The sequence below is a fragment of the Arvicola amphibius genome, chromosome 14 (assembly GCF_903992535.2).
Source record: "Arvicola amphibius chromosome 14, mArvAmp1.2, whole genome shotgun sequence".
Classification (NCBI taxonomy): domain Eukaryota; kingdom Metazoa; phylum Chordata; class Mammalia; order Rodentia; family Cricetidae; genus Arvicola; species Arvicola amphibius.
In genome coordinates, this window is record NC_052060.1 from 42,300,017 (window position 1) to 42,314,044 (window position 14,028).

General features: G+C 45.1%; 1 protein-coding gene across 3 annotated transcripts in view; it reads left to right on the plus strand.

The window, feature by feature from the left end:
• Manba (mannosidase beta) overlaps nucleotides 1-14,028 on the plus strand; it is a 71,768-nt gene that overhangs the window by 12,625 nt on the left and 45,115 nt on the right. For all 3 annotated transcript variants that reach the window (XR_005283177.1, XM_038311954.2, XM_038311955.1), the window contains exons 2-6: nucleotides 1,614-1,708; nucleotides 4,200-4,305; nucleotides 5,064-5,234; nucleotides 9,728-9,851; nucleotides 13,677-13,852. Coding sequence is in view for 2 of the 3 variants with exons in the window: in XM_038311954.2 (XP_038167882.1) it covers nucleotides 1,614-1,708; nucleotides 4,200-4,305; nucleotides 5,064-5,234; nucleotides 9,728-9,851; nucleotides 13,677-13,852 (672 nt within the window). In the remaining variant the exon portion in view is untranslated. The remainder of the gene's footprint in view (nucleotides 1-1,613; nucleotides 1,709-4,199; nucleotides 4,306-5,063; nucleotides 5,235-9,727; nucleotides 9,852-13,676; nucleotides 13,853-14,028) is intronic.

The following is a 14,028-nucleotide window of genomic DNA, read 5'->3' on the forward strand; positions in this document are numbered from 1 at the left end:
TCCTTCCTTCCTTCCTTCCTTCCTTCCTTCCTTCCTTCCTTTTCTTCTCTTCTCCTCATTTTCCTCCTCCTCCTCCTCCTTCTTCTCTTCCTCCTTTTTTTTTTTTTCTTCCCAGACAAGGTTTCTCTGTGTAACAGTCCTGGAACATGCTTTTGTAGACCCTAGAGATATTCCTGCCTCTGCCTCCCAAATGTAGGGAACAAGTGTCCCCCCTCCCCCGCTGGATTATAGGTTTCTATAAATAGCTTTTCCCTGTATGATAGTCAGGCTGACTGTGACCGTGCTATCTGCTATGTCAGTAGCCCATGCAGAGGCCTGTGAAGTTTGACTCGTTGTCCTCTAAAAAAATGGTTAGATTTAAAATTTTTATTCTGTGTGTATGAGTGTTTTGCCTATATACCTGCCTGTGCACCAAATGTGTGCCCGGTGCCCAGGGAGTTCAGAATCCCTTGGAAATGGAGTTCCAGATGGTTGTGAGCCACTATTTGAGGGCTGAGAATCAAATCCTGATCCTCTGGTAAAGCAACAAGTGCTTTTAACTGCTGGGCTATCTCTCCAGTCGCCCTGTTCAGCTTGTGTGGGCCTGCTGGGGCACCAAATTGAGATCTTCAAGCCTTTGCAACAAGCCATTTCCACAACCTTTAGTTATTAGCACATGGTCCCTGATGGCTGTCCCTTGAGTCTGCCACAAAGACTCAAGCACGGGTTGCGGACAGCTCACACGGATATTACGCGAAAGCTGAATCTTTTGAGTTTGGCAGTGAGTGTACCACACCCAGGCCCTTTCTGCGCTCTCTTGGAAAGCTTGGCGAAAAGGAATTTGGAAACGCTTAAAGTCTCCACGGAATGGGAGTTTTGCTGAACATTGGGCAGTGGAGGAGATGGGCTCCCCCTGGAGGCCGTCGTGGGTAGTGGCAACAATGACGGAAGAACTGAGCTGTGCGAGACAAGGCTGTGTGTGCCAAGGCTTCTGGTTTTCATTTGCTAGCGATACTGGGGAGGTTCTGTGCTTGTTTTTAAAATGGGCGCGGTTCAGTGGATAAAGGTGCTCTCTACCAAGCCTGATGGCTGAGTTCAGTCCTTGGGTCCCACATGGTGGAGGTAGAGAACTGAGGTGTCCTGACCTCCACATACATGTTGTGGTACATGGATGAGCGCACACACACACACACACACACACACACACACACACACACACACACGCGCGCGCGCGCGCGCACGCACATATAAAATAAAAACCAACCAATACAAAGAGAGCCAGCATCTGTCTCTAGACATGTTCTCTGATAATGAGCATATTATTTGTATCCCAGAGCTCTTTAATTTCCGATATTGTTCTGGAAATTTTCTTCCACAATTTCCTCCCACGTTCTGGGTGTTTAACAGTGCTGGGCACCATACTCGGGTCCTTGTACGTGTTAGACAAGCATCCCACCACTTGCTAGCCTGATCTACAGCCCAAATTCTTAGTGTTAATGACCTGACTTACCTTTGTATACACCTAGGCCAAGTGGTCATTAATTTTTACACTATCAAGTGCCTTTGTTTGTTTCGATTTTATCTGTTCATTTTTAGCATATCTAGTGATCTTAATGTTTCCCTTGTATCAACAGGATCCTTACTACAGGTTTAATGACCTTCGCTACAGATGGATTTCCTTAGATAATTGGACCTACAGCACGGACTTTAAAATCCCCTTTAACGTCAGGTGTGTATATGTTTGCATGTTCTATATCATTTATTCCCTCTCTGTAGAGATTATATTGTTACCTGAGATTTTCTTTTATTTCCTTTCTGAGATTCGTCTGCTCAGGTTGTGTATCAGAGTTCAATCAGATTATACTACTGTGTCACTGAAGGGACTATGCAGCCATGTTTTCTTTTCTAGGGGAGGATGGCACTGGTTATCAGCGTGTCTTAGGGGACAGTTTCTCCAGTGGGTATACTGGAGTCACCTAAACCCTGTCAGGTCTTTACTTCCATTTCCTCCTCTCCACCTCCCCAGTAACTAGGAGGATGTATTAATTGATAATATTTTTATGAAGTTTTTCTTTGTGTGTGTGTGTGTGTGTGTGTGTGGAACATGCACATGTGTGTGCATATGTTTAAGGTCAAAGGTAGCTGCCCGGTGTCTTTATCAATTACTTTCCACTTTGCTTTTTAAGACAGGGTCTTTTCTGAGTCTTGAGCACTCCAGTTTGGCTGGACTGGCCAATGAGCTGCAAGAATCCTCCTGTCTCTGCCTCCCTAGTGTGGCAGTTACAGCCAGTGCTGCCGCTCCCACCTTTTATGTGGGTCTGGGGATTGCACTCAGATTCTTATGTTTTCATGACCAGAACTTTACCATACTTGTTGGGAGCTGTAAACCCCCAGATCCTGAATTTCTTGTAAACAACTTGTTTTCCTCTGCTCTGAGACAGCCTGCAGCTGCTCTGAGCACGAGACCCTCAGGAGTTCCTGATGGCAGGAGAGTGGTTTCTGGTGGGTTTGGCTGGGGCGTGGCTAGGAGTTAAGGATCCCTCTAAAAGCGGCCCTGGTACACAATAAAGACGGCATTCTTAGGGCATTCCTGTTTCAAGGATGACCCGTGTCTCTATCTGTGTGTCTTTATGTGTTTAAATTGCTAGGCCCTTGCCCGAGGCTCGCGAATTGTCCTGTAGTGCAGGCGCTACAATACAGGAGTTGTACCGTACTGTCACGTAGTACAGGCAGGCACTACAATACTAAGGTATCTCCATGGCCTCCCTTACCACCGCTGTTTGTGTGCGTGTGTAGGGATGATCATTACATCCCTAGCTCTATAGTATTGCTAGTAAGATCAGAGATACATTATTGTTTTCTGTGTAGTGTTAAACAGCCAATGATACTATGACCTTGACCTTATACTACATCATGGGGCCATGAAGAAAAGTACAACTATTATTTTTGGTAATGTTCTGTTATTTTAAGCAAGTATTTCTAGGTGAAGCAAAATGTAAGCAAGTATAGAAGCCACCATTATTACTAATTTTTAAAAATTATCTCATACATGGCATTTTTGATTATTACTTATTCTCTCTTTAAAACTCTAAAGCCACAGGCTGGGGTAGAGAGCTTGTCTAGTGTGCATAATACCCGGAGCTGAAAAACAAGCTAGAATATCATGATCAATATCATGGAACTATAGTGTGTCATGCTTCTATTTCCAGATAATGCTTAAAATATTTCTCACAAGAATCCTGTCTTCTATTACATAGTAAGTTCCAGGTCACTCTGGGCTCCCTGAGACTCTGTCTGAAAAAAAAAAAAAAGACAAAGTTCCATTTTCACTTTGAATGTCATTCATTCCGTATCCAGCAGCTGACTCGCACTGTCGGAACTCGCTTTCCACCCCACATTGGTCTTCTTTACGCAACACGGAGGCCCCTCTCCCGCGTTTGTGCCAGGGTTGTGGTTTGGCCTCCTCCTCCTTCTCTCCATTGCCTTATATTTGCTCCACAATTTCTGCGTTTGTTAGCATCTTCCTGACGTTTCTCTTCTTAGAGCCCCTCCTCATTTTCCTGTTTCCCACTTTGCCCAGAAGCTGCATAACCCTGTGTCTTGTGTTTGCCTTTCAGTCCCTGCTCGTGTGAAGAGAGATTACATTTTCTTCTCCACTAGTGATGCTCTTTTCCTCAGGAATAGGAAGTCTGTTCCTTTGTTTCATAAATAAGGCCCAGCTGCTCTGCGTGCCTGTGAAAGTTGCTGGTGGCGGTGGCGTGGCCTGTACCGCTGCTGGCCCTGTTGCGGACCCACGACTTCTCCCATTTCTCCTTCTTAGCTCCCCAGCAGAGTAATGACCACAACATCCTCACTCTCAGATACAAGGTGTTGGTTAATGTGTTCCCTTGGATCGTGTTAGCAAATGCAGTGGCTTTGATAGATATCTTTTGTGTAACCTAAGCACTCTTAAGTAGCTGGGAAAGTCAACTCATTTGGAAATATAACTGTGCTCTTGATTTTATTACAATGATTTGACACCTCATGGGGAAAAATGAGTCGGACCGCTCAAAGAAATTACAGATCTGTCCAACCCAGACTCCTGAAATCTGACGGGAGCCTCCAGTTAGAGGTGTATATTTTCCTGTGAAATATTTACTTTTCTAGTTCTTAACTGGTTACAAAGAGACTTAATTAATGTTTCATACATCATGTTGCTAAAGTCTTTTGTTGTTTCTTAGTGAATGGCAGAAAGTAAGGTTGATTTTCGAAGGAGTCGATACAGTTGCAGAAATCCTGTTCAATAATGTCACTCTCGGGAAGACAGACAACATGTTCACTGGATACGTAAGTTACATGGTGATTCCAGATGAAAGGGAAAGAGGGTGTCTCTGTGGTCATGGTGTGAAGAGGGAAGGCTGGTCACATAATTGACCACGGGTCAAGGACGAAGCCTTTGAAACACTGGATAAGTTAGCGGGCTTCTCAGGTGCCCTGTTTGTAGGATGAGAGAGACAATGCGGACCCCGTGGTGGTTCTTCAGACCCCAGGAAGTAAATTACAGCTTTGGCTTCCATATCCACGACTGTGTGGTCTGGCCGTCCAGCATTTAATGGGAAATCACCACTGGAAGACCATTTCAAAAGGATTTTTTTTCTCTCTGAAATTGTATCCTGATTTTCCCTCTGTTTCAAGGGTGTGCATTGGAAAGCAGAAATAACTTACGACTTAGACACACACACACTATGCATTCCAGAGAGCTGGGTTGTCATAAAGGGTCTAGGAACCCTTGGCAGCTCAAGGCCACGGGCACAAACCACAGCAGATATTTCAGGGCTAAATATACTTTCTGCTCTGCATATTTCTCTGGGACCACAGTTCTGACAGTAAAAACAGGGGACGCCGAGAAGCCTACGCTCGGACAGGAGAGTAGAATTATCACTAAAGCTGGGCTACTAAAGTCCATTTCAGAGGGAGGCTTTCTGTAAATGAGGCTAGCTCTAGATTTGGTTATCGCGTGCATCTCTCGTGTAGTCTGCCTTTATCTAAATTTTTACACACAAGACTGGTTCCTCCGCATGGATTTGTGTTTTCTCCTTCCTTAGAGCTTTGACATCACTGGTGTGGTCAGAGATGTGAACTCTTTACAGCTGCGCTTCCAGTCAGCAGTACAATACGCTGAACGTCAGAGCAAAGCTCATGCTAACTACTCGGTTCCACCAAACTGCCCCCCACAGGAGCAGAAAGGTGAATGCCATGTCAACTTTATCCGAAAGGTAAATGCTCTTTCAAACGCATGGGCTCTGCGGCTAGTTTGTGAGTGCTTACTTGATTCCTTCCAGGGGTGTCTGGAAAGTTCTCAGTCTCCTAATCCCTCAGTCTGACTTGAAGATTTGAAAAAAAGATTTTCTGAGTTTTTGTGGTGAATAGTCATGCTTCTAGGTTTTCTCCCTGAAACATGTTTCAGAATTAAGTTTACACACACATACACACACACACACACAGAGAGAGAGAGAGAGAGAGAGAGAGAGAGGATCACGGAACTTGATATTGTATTCTAGGTTGGCCTAGAACTTACTATGGTGCTCAAAGAGACAATTCTCCTGCTTCGGCCTCCTACATCTTGGGCTACTGGCATGTTCCAGCATGGCTGACTGATAAGAGAACTTTATAAATTATTGTGTTATTATTTCAGGCAGGGACTCATCTAGCCCCGGCAGGTTCAAGCTTGTTGTGAAGCCAAGGATGACCTCCACCTTTGGATCCTCCCCATCTCTCTGCTGCGTGCTGAGCTTACAATGTGTACAGCCACATCTGTTTTTAACCAGACACCGAGGAGGAAACCTCTGAGCGTGTTAGGCAGAGCCCTGAGCTAGCTCTACCCTCTGAGCTACATTCCCATCTCTATAAATTATTTAATGTTTACATTTATCAAAATTATTAGCAGATGTGAAAACTTATTAGTGATTCTCATGACTAGCAACCTGCTCGAAAGAAATAAATATTCTGAGATGTTCTTGTATTTTACTGCTAGGATTTTACAAAGTAGAATATAAAGGTATAACTCACAGATGTTTTTTTTTTCTTTGAGGTTTAGTCTGTTCTAAAGGACTTGGATTTATACTAATGTGTGATTATTACATTAAAATTGTATGTAACCTTTAGGGGTTTTTTTGCTTTTTTTTTTTTTTTTGTTTTGAGACAGTATCTTACTATGCAGCCTTAGCTAGCCTAGAACTCATGATGTGGTACAGGCTGGCTTTGAACTCACAGAGATCCTCTTGCCTCTGCTTCCAGAGTTCTGAGAGACATTTAGTTTTTAAGAAGAAAACGTTAATCTTCTTCATCAACTACTTGACCCTTCTACTTCTTCTTGTCAGCATAAAGCGTCTCTCGTCTCTACTTCCTCCTCGGTCCAGCACAGATAGTGGCCTCCATCTTCTTAGCTCCCCTTTACCTTTGTGTCAGTTTTCATCACCATGGCAACAGATTGAGATAAACAAGTTTTGGGGAGCATTTCTTTTGGTTCTCAGTTCTGAAAATGCTGGTCTATGCTCTCTGGCTCTGCACCTGTGGAGAGGCAGAACACTGTGGTAGAAGGGAGTGTGGAATAAAGCTGCTTCCTGCGTCTGGCAGAGGAGGGTGAGGGAGTGACCCGGGTAGGTGCCCTCCAGGGCACGCAGCAGTGGTCTCTTCTCTTCATTCCAACGACGTCCTACGTTCTAGTTCCTGCCATTATCCAATACAGTCTTTATTTTTCGAATCCGGGTCCAGTTGTTTCTTGCACGCTGCCCTGGTTGCCTAACTGGCATCCCCCAGCTTCATCTGCCTGCCTTTAATTAATTCTACACAGAGCAGCTGGCTGGCAAGGTCTTTCAGACAAAACGACCACACCAATCCTTGACTTAAAACAGGAACAAGGAGCTCTGAGTTCCTACTTCATGGGGGAGAGGCTGACGAGGCTAGCTATATATTTTAAGCTATATATATTTTATCTTTCAACAGCTCTGCACCAGCAGTCAACTAATGTCCGTAGAGCTCTGAGCTCTGTCTTCACCCCACCTCCTCCTGCTGGGACTGCGTCGTGTTCAGCCAATTAGGGATCTCATTCCCGGGGAAGATGAATTCTCCCTCTCAGTCAGCAGTCACTCATAACCCAAGGGGCAGGACCCTGTGAGAACCTCCCCTTTGGCGTCTATTGGTCTTTTCATGGTACAGGATTTGTTTAGGCTGCCATATTGTCATTGCCGAGGTTTCTAGGGTCTTGGGTCCCAGCAGACTTGAGGATGAATCTTTCTTCCCCCCTTCCTCAGGTGTCCCTGAATCTCGGGCATGGGCTGTGCTGTAGACGTGTTCGTGTGACTGGGAACCGTAGGTTCAGCTGGTCTCTGTCTGACTAGTGTGGTTGTCTGGGATGGTCTCATCTTTTGCAAAGAGAAGCTTCTTATATGAGGGATGGGAGCCACATTGTTACCTGGGTTTTCTCTTTTCTTTTCTTTTTTCTGTAGTAGAAGCACATTTATTTATCTTTCTCTGACATAAATACAGAGTGAAGAAAAGAAAACTTTAACGAGAGTCATGTGGCCAGATCCTCTGCGTCCCCAGACACCTTCATCCTCCAAGCTCAGGGCGCCTATTGTAGGTCTCACTTTCAAAGCTGAGCGCATGGTGTCAAAGATTTTATTATTTTGAGAAGTTTTTTTCTCCTAAGAAGTAAAAGAAAAATTTCTGCTTGTCAGTAATCTATCTATCTATCTATCTATCTATCTATCTATCTATCTATCTATCTATCTATCATCTATATCTGAAGTATATATATATATATATTTATGATTTTTTAAAAGTTTTTAGATTTCATTATGGCAGTTCATACCAGCATGGCTTTCTGCTTTGTTCTCAGTTGTTCCCCTCCCCCCTGCTCTCCCTGTACACCCCCCTTCCTGGTGTCCCTCTGCCCCCAGGTGGTCTCTTTTCCTATTCCTTTCTTATCACTTGAATCCCATTATCCTCTCTTTGTCCCCTCCCTTGAGAAGTTATCTTAACAGAATCATCTCCTGCTATTTGAATCTGAATCTTTGTGAGGTGTAATTGGGATTTTTTAGAGTCCTGGCTCTTCTACAGGTAGCTGGGTAGATAAGATTAGGTCTCTCCAACAGGTAGCCATCCGGTCAGGGTCTGAAGTCTGAAGTAATTGCCTTTGTACCTGGTATTCTCAAACAGGGACTGCTGAGTTCAGATTTAATGAGGTAGGGGCTAAAACTAGTTTTGCTCTGTGTTTTGTTTTTTCATTGTGTTTCTTTTTTTTAAGATTTATTTATTTATTATGTATACAGTGTTCTGCTTGCACATTATAGATGGTTGTGAGCCACCATGTGGTTGCTGGGAATTGAACTCAGGACCTTTGGAAGAACAGCCAGTGCTCTTAACCTCTAAGCCATCTCTCCAGCCCTCGTTGTGTTTCTTAAAGGTGTTGATAATGTCTTTATCTTTTAATGAGGCCTCTCATTCCTCACACACATTGTGTTGTTTAATAAGTGGTGAGTCCCAGCAGTGTGCTGGAGAACTTAAGAGAGTCATAAGCATTTGCTGGGGGTGGTGGCCACTGCTTGTGGTACCGGCACTCTCAGGCCCATCCAGGAGGAGCACAGGGTTAGGGCAAACCCAGGCTCCATAGTGACACTTGAAAAACAAAAAGCAAAATAAAATAATGTTGTTCTGATATAATATGCTTTTGAAGAATGAATGTAAAATAGCTTATAACTAGATTTTGTGATTTTCATAAATCTACTCTAGCACTTAGGTTAATATTTTGGTGGTTATAATAATAATCAGTATAGCAAATAATAATAATAATGTATAGCAAACCAAACCAGCATTTCTCAGCCTAAACTACACTTGTTCTATCAGTTGGGAACCTGGGCCGGGCATCTAAGCTCAGAGGCTTTTAATCAAGCCATCACCCTGCGACTGACTGGGGCTGATGAGTTCTGAGCTTACCCTGGCTGTCAAGAGGTTTCAGATCTTGTTCCCAGATTTCTCATGTGGCCTCCCACAGCGCTGCTTCAGGACATAGCAGCTGGCTTCCCTCTTGGCCCAAAGAGAGCATGGGACCGGGTCCAAAACAGAAGGGCCAGTCTTTTCTAATCTAATTTTGGAAATGACATCACCTCTGCTATTTTCTGTTCACAGGAAGTGGTTCTTTTTTTCTAGCACATGAGCAAGAGAGGGGTGCACAGGAGGGCACGAGCACCAGAGGGGAGACTTGTGAGCGTGTGTGCTCACACTCATGTGCACACACACACACACACCACATTACACAAACAGTCGGGATGAACCGTGTGCCCCAAACTTACTAAATATTGAAGTTGTAACACCCCCTCTACTCAAGTATTTCAGAACATAACCGCATTTGGAGTCATCATTATTAAGGCGAATACATTAAACGAGGTGGTAGAGTAAGGAGATTTGGGCAGCCCCAGGAGATGGGAGGTGTGGAAGGAGAAAGAAGCCCAGAAGAGCCCCTGTCCAGCCCCGGTGTTTTGCTATGGTGTCCTTAGTAAACTTATATATGGATGTGTATATAATATTTTAAAGACAGAATCTTTCCTTTCTTACTACGTCTTTCGTTCAGCATGCGCCGTGACATTTCCATACACGCATGTCTCACAGTCAGCTCTTACTGACCGCTCCTCTCGAAAAGAGTTTTCACTGTGTTTAATTTTTTAAGTAACCAGAACATACCCCTCTTTTCCTTCCCTTGAAATTACAGGAACAGTGCTCCTTCAGTTGGGACTGGGGACCTGCCTTTCCCTCTCAGGGAATCTGGAAAGACGTTAGAATCGAAGCCTACAACGTCAGTCATCTGGATTACCTCACGTTTTTGCCAATATATGGTAAGCCAAGAATTTGTGATTTCCTCATTTTATATCTTTAGTCTTCTCCTTATTACACAAATTGTGTTTATAATTTGGAATATGGGTATATTTTTCAGGGACATCTTAAAATAATGCAGCATGTTCAGTGTATAAATAGATACAATAATATCTAGTGTGAAATAGATACAAATGGTTTGTCGTGAAATTTACAGTATAAACCAGGTCTGTTGGGGGATACTGGTTAGAATATTTTTTGGGGGGGGGAGAGGACAGGAAAGGACAGGAAGGAGGGAGGGAAGATGGGTTGGTTTGTTCAAGCTCCCTCTGTCACCCAAGCTGCCTCAGACTTGAGAGGTCTGCCTTAGCCACCCTTCCCCACCACCGACTCCAACCCATGCTAGGACTGAGGCATTTTCAGAGCTGCTTTTCCTTGTTTTCACACTTACTTGTTCTTAATTTTGTATTTATAGTATGTATTTACTTGTGTCTAAGTGTCTTTTATGTGAGTATGTATATTGTAGGGGATATGTATGTGTGCATGCAGAGGTTCCTATCTCTCTCTCTCTCCACTAACTCACTTGAGATGGGAGGGTCTCTCCATGAAATTGGAGCTATGCAGTAGCCAGCAAGCTCCGGCCATCCTCCTGTCTCCAACCTGCTCCCGCAGCGCTGGGGTTACAGTTTGTATGTCGATGCTAGGACCTGAACTCCTGTTTACACAGCACTGCTCTTACCCACCAGGCATCTCTGCAGCCTGCTTTTGGACTTCCTAAGCTGAGCAGGGCTGTTGGTCTCTGTCTCATGTTTAAGATACGTCGATCCCCTTAGAGGTGCTCCACTCTGCGCTGCCCACACGGAGGCGCTGCCTCAGCCCCTCCTTCTTTCTAGATGACCTGACTATGAGGTGGAGGAGTGGGCTGTCCTCTCAGCTCGTCCGTGGCCCGTGATGGACCCTCTGTGTAAAGAGTGTACAACGGCTCTTTACTACAACTTCATTTGGAAAACATCATGTAAAAACATGGCAAATGTGTGTCAGTCCTGCTGAGCGTCTGGTTGGCAGGCAGCCACTGACAGTATCTATCTGTTCCTTTGGATTTTCTTTGTTGTTCTTTTCTGAGTTACTTTCCCTCTAAATTGCCATTGAGCTCCTCTAAAATAGCATCATCTATTGTAGGCTGCAGGAGCAGTCTTCTGCATGCCGGCTCTTTTCTCGTGAGCCGACTGGTCACTCAGGTACACTATGGTCTCGCTGCTTTGTCCTTATTTTGCCTTTGGGGTTTTGCTTTCAGTTCAGTTCAGTTTCAGTTCTAGATTTCCTCTCAATAGGCAAGGAGCTCTGCCGGTTGGTGAGGCAGGGGGCAGGGTTGTGCTAATCAGCCGTGAGCCTGCCCTTCTGGCCAGCGCAGTTGGCAGCTTCCTGAAAAACAGCAGCTTGATCTGTCTTGTATGTCTAGTGTGAGTCTGGGAAAATGTGTTGTGCCTGAGATTACACGCTCCAAGATGTGGGGACTGTGGAGTGGTGTCCGAGTTTACACATTCCGTGATTCAGAGATTGCAGAGTGGCGTCATCATGTTGTCTTTAAATGCACAGGACCGCTTTTCCCTCAAGCCTCTCATTTTCTAGAAAAGGCTCAGGAGGGCAGCGTGGGAGGGTGGCAGGGAGGGACTCATCAGGAGAAAGTCAATTAAGGCAGTTGCCTTTGAACAGCATCTTCTGCCAATGAGATAAAACACCCCCTTTTTAACACAAGCATGAACACTGATACAGACCAGCTCCTGCCTCCCAGCTTCTGTTTCCTTGTTTGTCCTTAAGCCCTGGATGCTGTTTGGCCTCCTCCCTGTCTCACTGGAGCTCAGACTTGCAGGTCGGAAGACAGCGCTGGGTGTCAGTCATTGCCTTCCAGTCTGTTTCAGACAGTCTCTTGTCTGCTGTCGTGTTTGTCAGGTTAGCCGCCAGCTGCTGAGGAGTCTCCTTCCTATCTCCACGCTCAGCCTCACTGGAGGTTACAGGTGTATGTTAGAGCACCCGGCTTTCCCAGAATCTTAGGAATTCAAACTCAGGTCCTCACACCCGGGTGGCAATCACTTTGCCCACTAAGTCATCATTGCAGTCCCATCTGCCCCATCTGCCCCATCTGCTCCATCACTTACTGCGGAGACCATGCTGGCCTCGAACTCACTCTGTAGACCAAGCTGGCTTCAAACTCACAGATCTGACTGCCTCTGCCTCTTGAGTGCTGGGATTAAAGGCCCAAACCTTCATGCTTGTCTTTTTTGTTTTAAGATTTTAAAAATTGTGTATATATGTGTATCTGCATCATGTGTGCAGGTGCCCCTGGAAGCCAGAGGGTGTCCAGTCTCCTAGAACTGGAATTGTAGGGGTTATGATTCATCTGATCTGAGTGCTAGGATCCAAACTTAGTCCTTGGGAAGAGTAGTCTTAACCACTGAGTTGTCTCACCAGCCTGTTTGTAATTCTTTTGCTGTTTTTTTTGTTGTTGTTGTTTGTTTTTTTTGTTTTTTTTTTTTTTTTTTTTTTTTTTTTTTTTTTTTTTGAGATAGGGTTTCTCGTAGCTTTGGAGCCTGTCCTGGAACTCGTTGTGTAGACCAGGCTGGCCTCGAAATTACAGAGACCCCACTCCCTCTGCCTCCTAAATGGTGAAATGAAAGGCACGCACTATCACTACCTTTACCTAGCACTTGGGAGGCAAACCCCAGAGGCTGAAGGAATTTACTGGTGGAGAATTCTTATCTTCTATGCTGGACCAGACTTCACACATCCTAGGCAAATGCTCTACCTCTTAGCTGCACCCTCAGTTTCCTTTAGAGATTTTTCAGTCTAATGTGAATGTGTTGCACATGCACTAGAGAAGCCTTAATGACTTTGACACTTTGAATGGGGGTCTGTCTGCTTGGTATTATTATGGATTCCTATGCAGGCCAGACACAAGGTTGGTCCGTCCTTCCTTCCTTCCTTCCTTCCTTCCTTCCTTCCTTCCTTCCTTCCTTCCTTCCTTCCTTCCTCCTTCCACCCTCCCTCCCTTCCTCTCTTTCTCTTGCTCTTTCTCTTCCCTCCTTCCTTTGAAGAACCTGTGTGAATGCATGAGCTGGCCCTGGGAAAACCCTGAAATGACTCGTTGTTTAGAACCACAATCCTTGCCTCCTCTGGATTGCCTTCCTGGCTGAAGTCACAGGACCAAAAGCAGCTGCCATCCCTTCTGCACAGGCATGGAGTATAAGTGAGGACGGAGGCCGCAGCCCCAGGAGAGCCTCCTAGACACGGTAGGCCAGCCTTGCCTACCTAGAGTGTGAGAATGGGGCAGAGGACCCCAGGCTTAGTAGGGCTGGGAGGGACAGTGCTGCGCCGGATTCTGGGGTGCCTGCTGCCCTTGCCTTCTGTTTTTGCCTCCCAGTAACATTTCCAAAAGTTATCTTGCATGCAAGAGAGCTGAGGATTGAAGGTTTGTTTAGGAGCTGGTGACTTGTAGATTCCTGAAGAGATGTGCTAGGAAGTTGTATTCTAGATACAGGTCCCACTATGACGACTAGACAGGGTTCCACGCTACTCTGATTATATCCTAAAACTTACTGGATATCTAAGATTTTGTGAACTCCAGTTGCCTGATTTTCCCTTGCTACCACAGTCGGTATAGAATGCACAGTTCCAGTTGTTTAGAAAAAAGGATTCCACTCTGCAGATGAAAAAACATTTCCTCTTAGCTTCCTCTGTGGCAGCTTCGGGGAGCACTCACCGACAGCCGCTCCTCCTGCCTATTTTTGGCCAATCCTGGGGTGTGCAGGAACGATGCTTAGCTTGTGTTCTTTTCTTCCTTGGTGCTGCAGATAACACTTCTTGGGAGTGGAATGTTGAAATAGAGGCTTCTTTTGACGTTGTCAGCTCAAAGCCAGTTGGTGGTCAGGTGACGGTAGCCATCCCTAAACTGCAAACACGGCAGACGTTTGTTATTAAACTTCAGCAGAGGCAAAGAACGGTTAAACTCCTTGTGAAAATTAGCAAGGTGAGTGATGTCACTTCCGGGAAATGCTGGGTAACTGCACTGGCTGTTCAAGGACACAAATGGCGGAGGGCGAGGGGAATGGGCACCTACTTTCTCCTTGCATTTGTAACCATTTTCTTACTACTTTTTCATTTTTAGAGGTTTCATTTATTTAGACTTTTTTTTGAGACAAGATT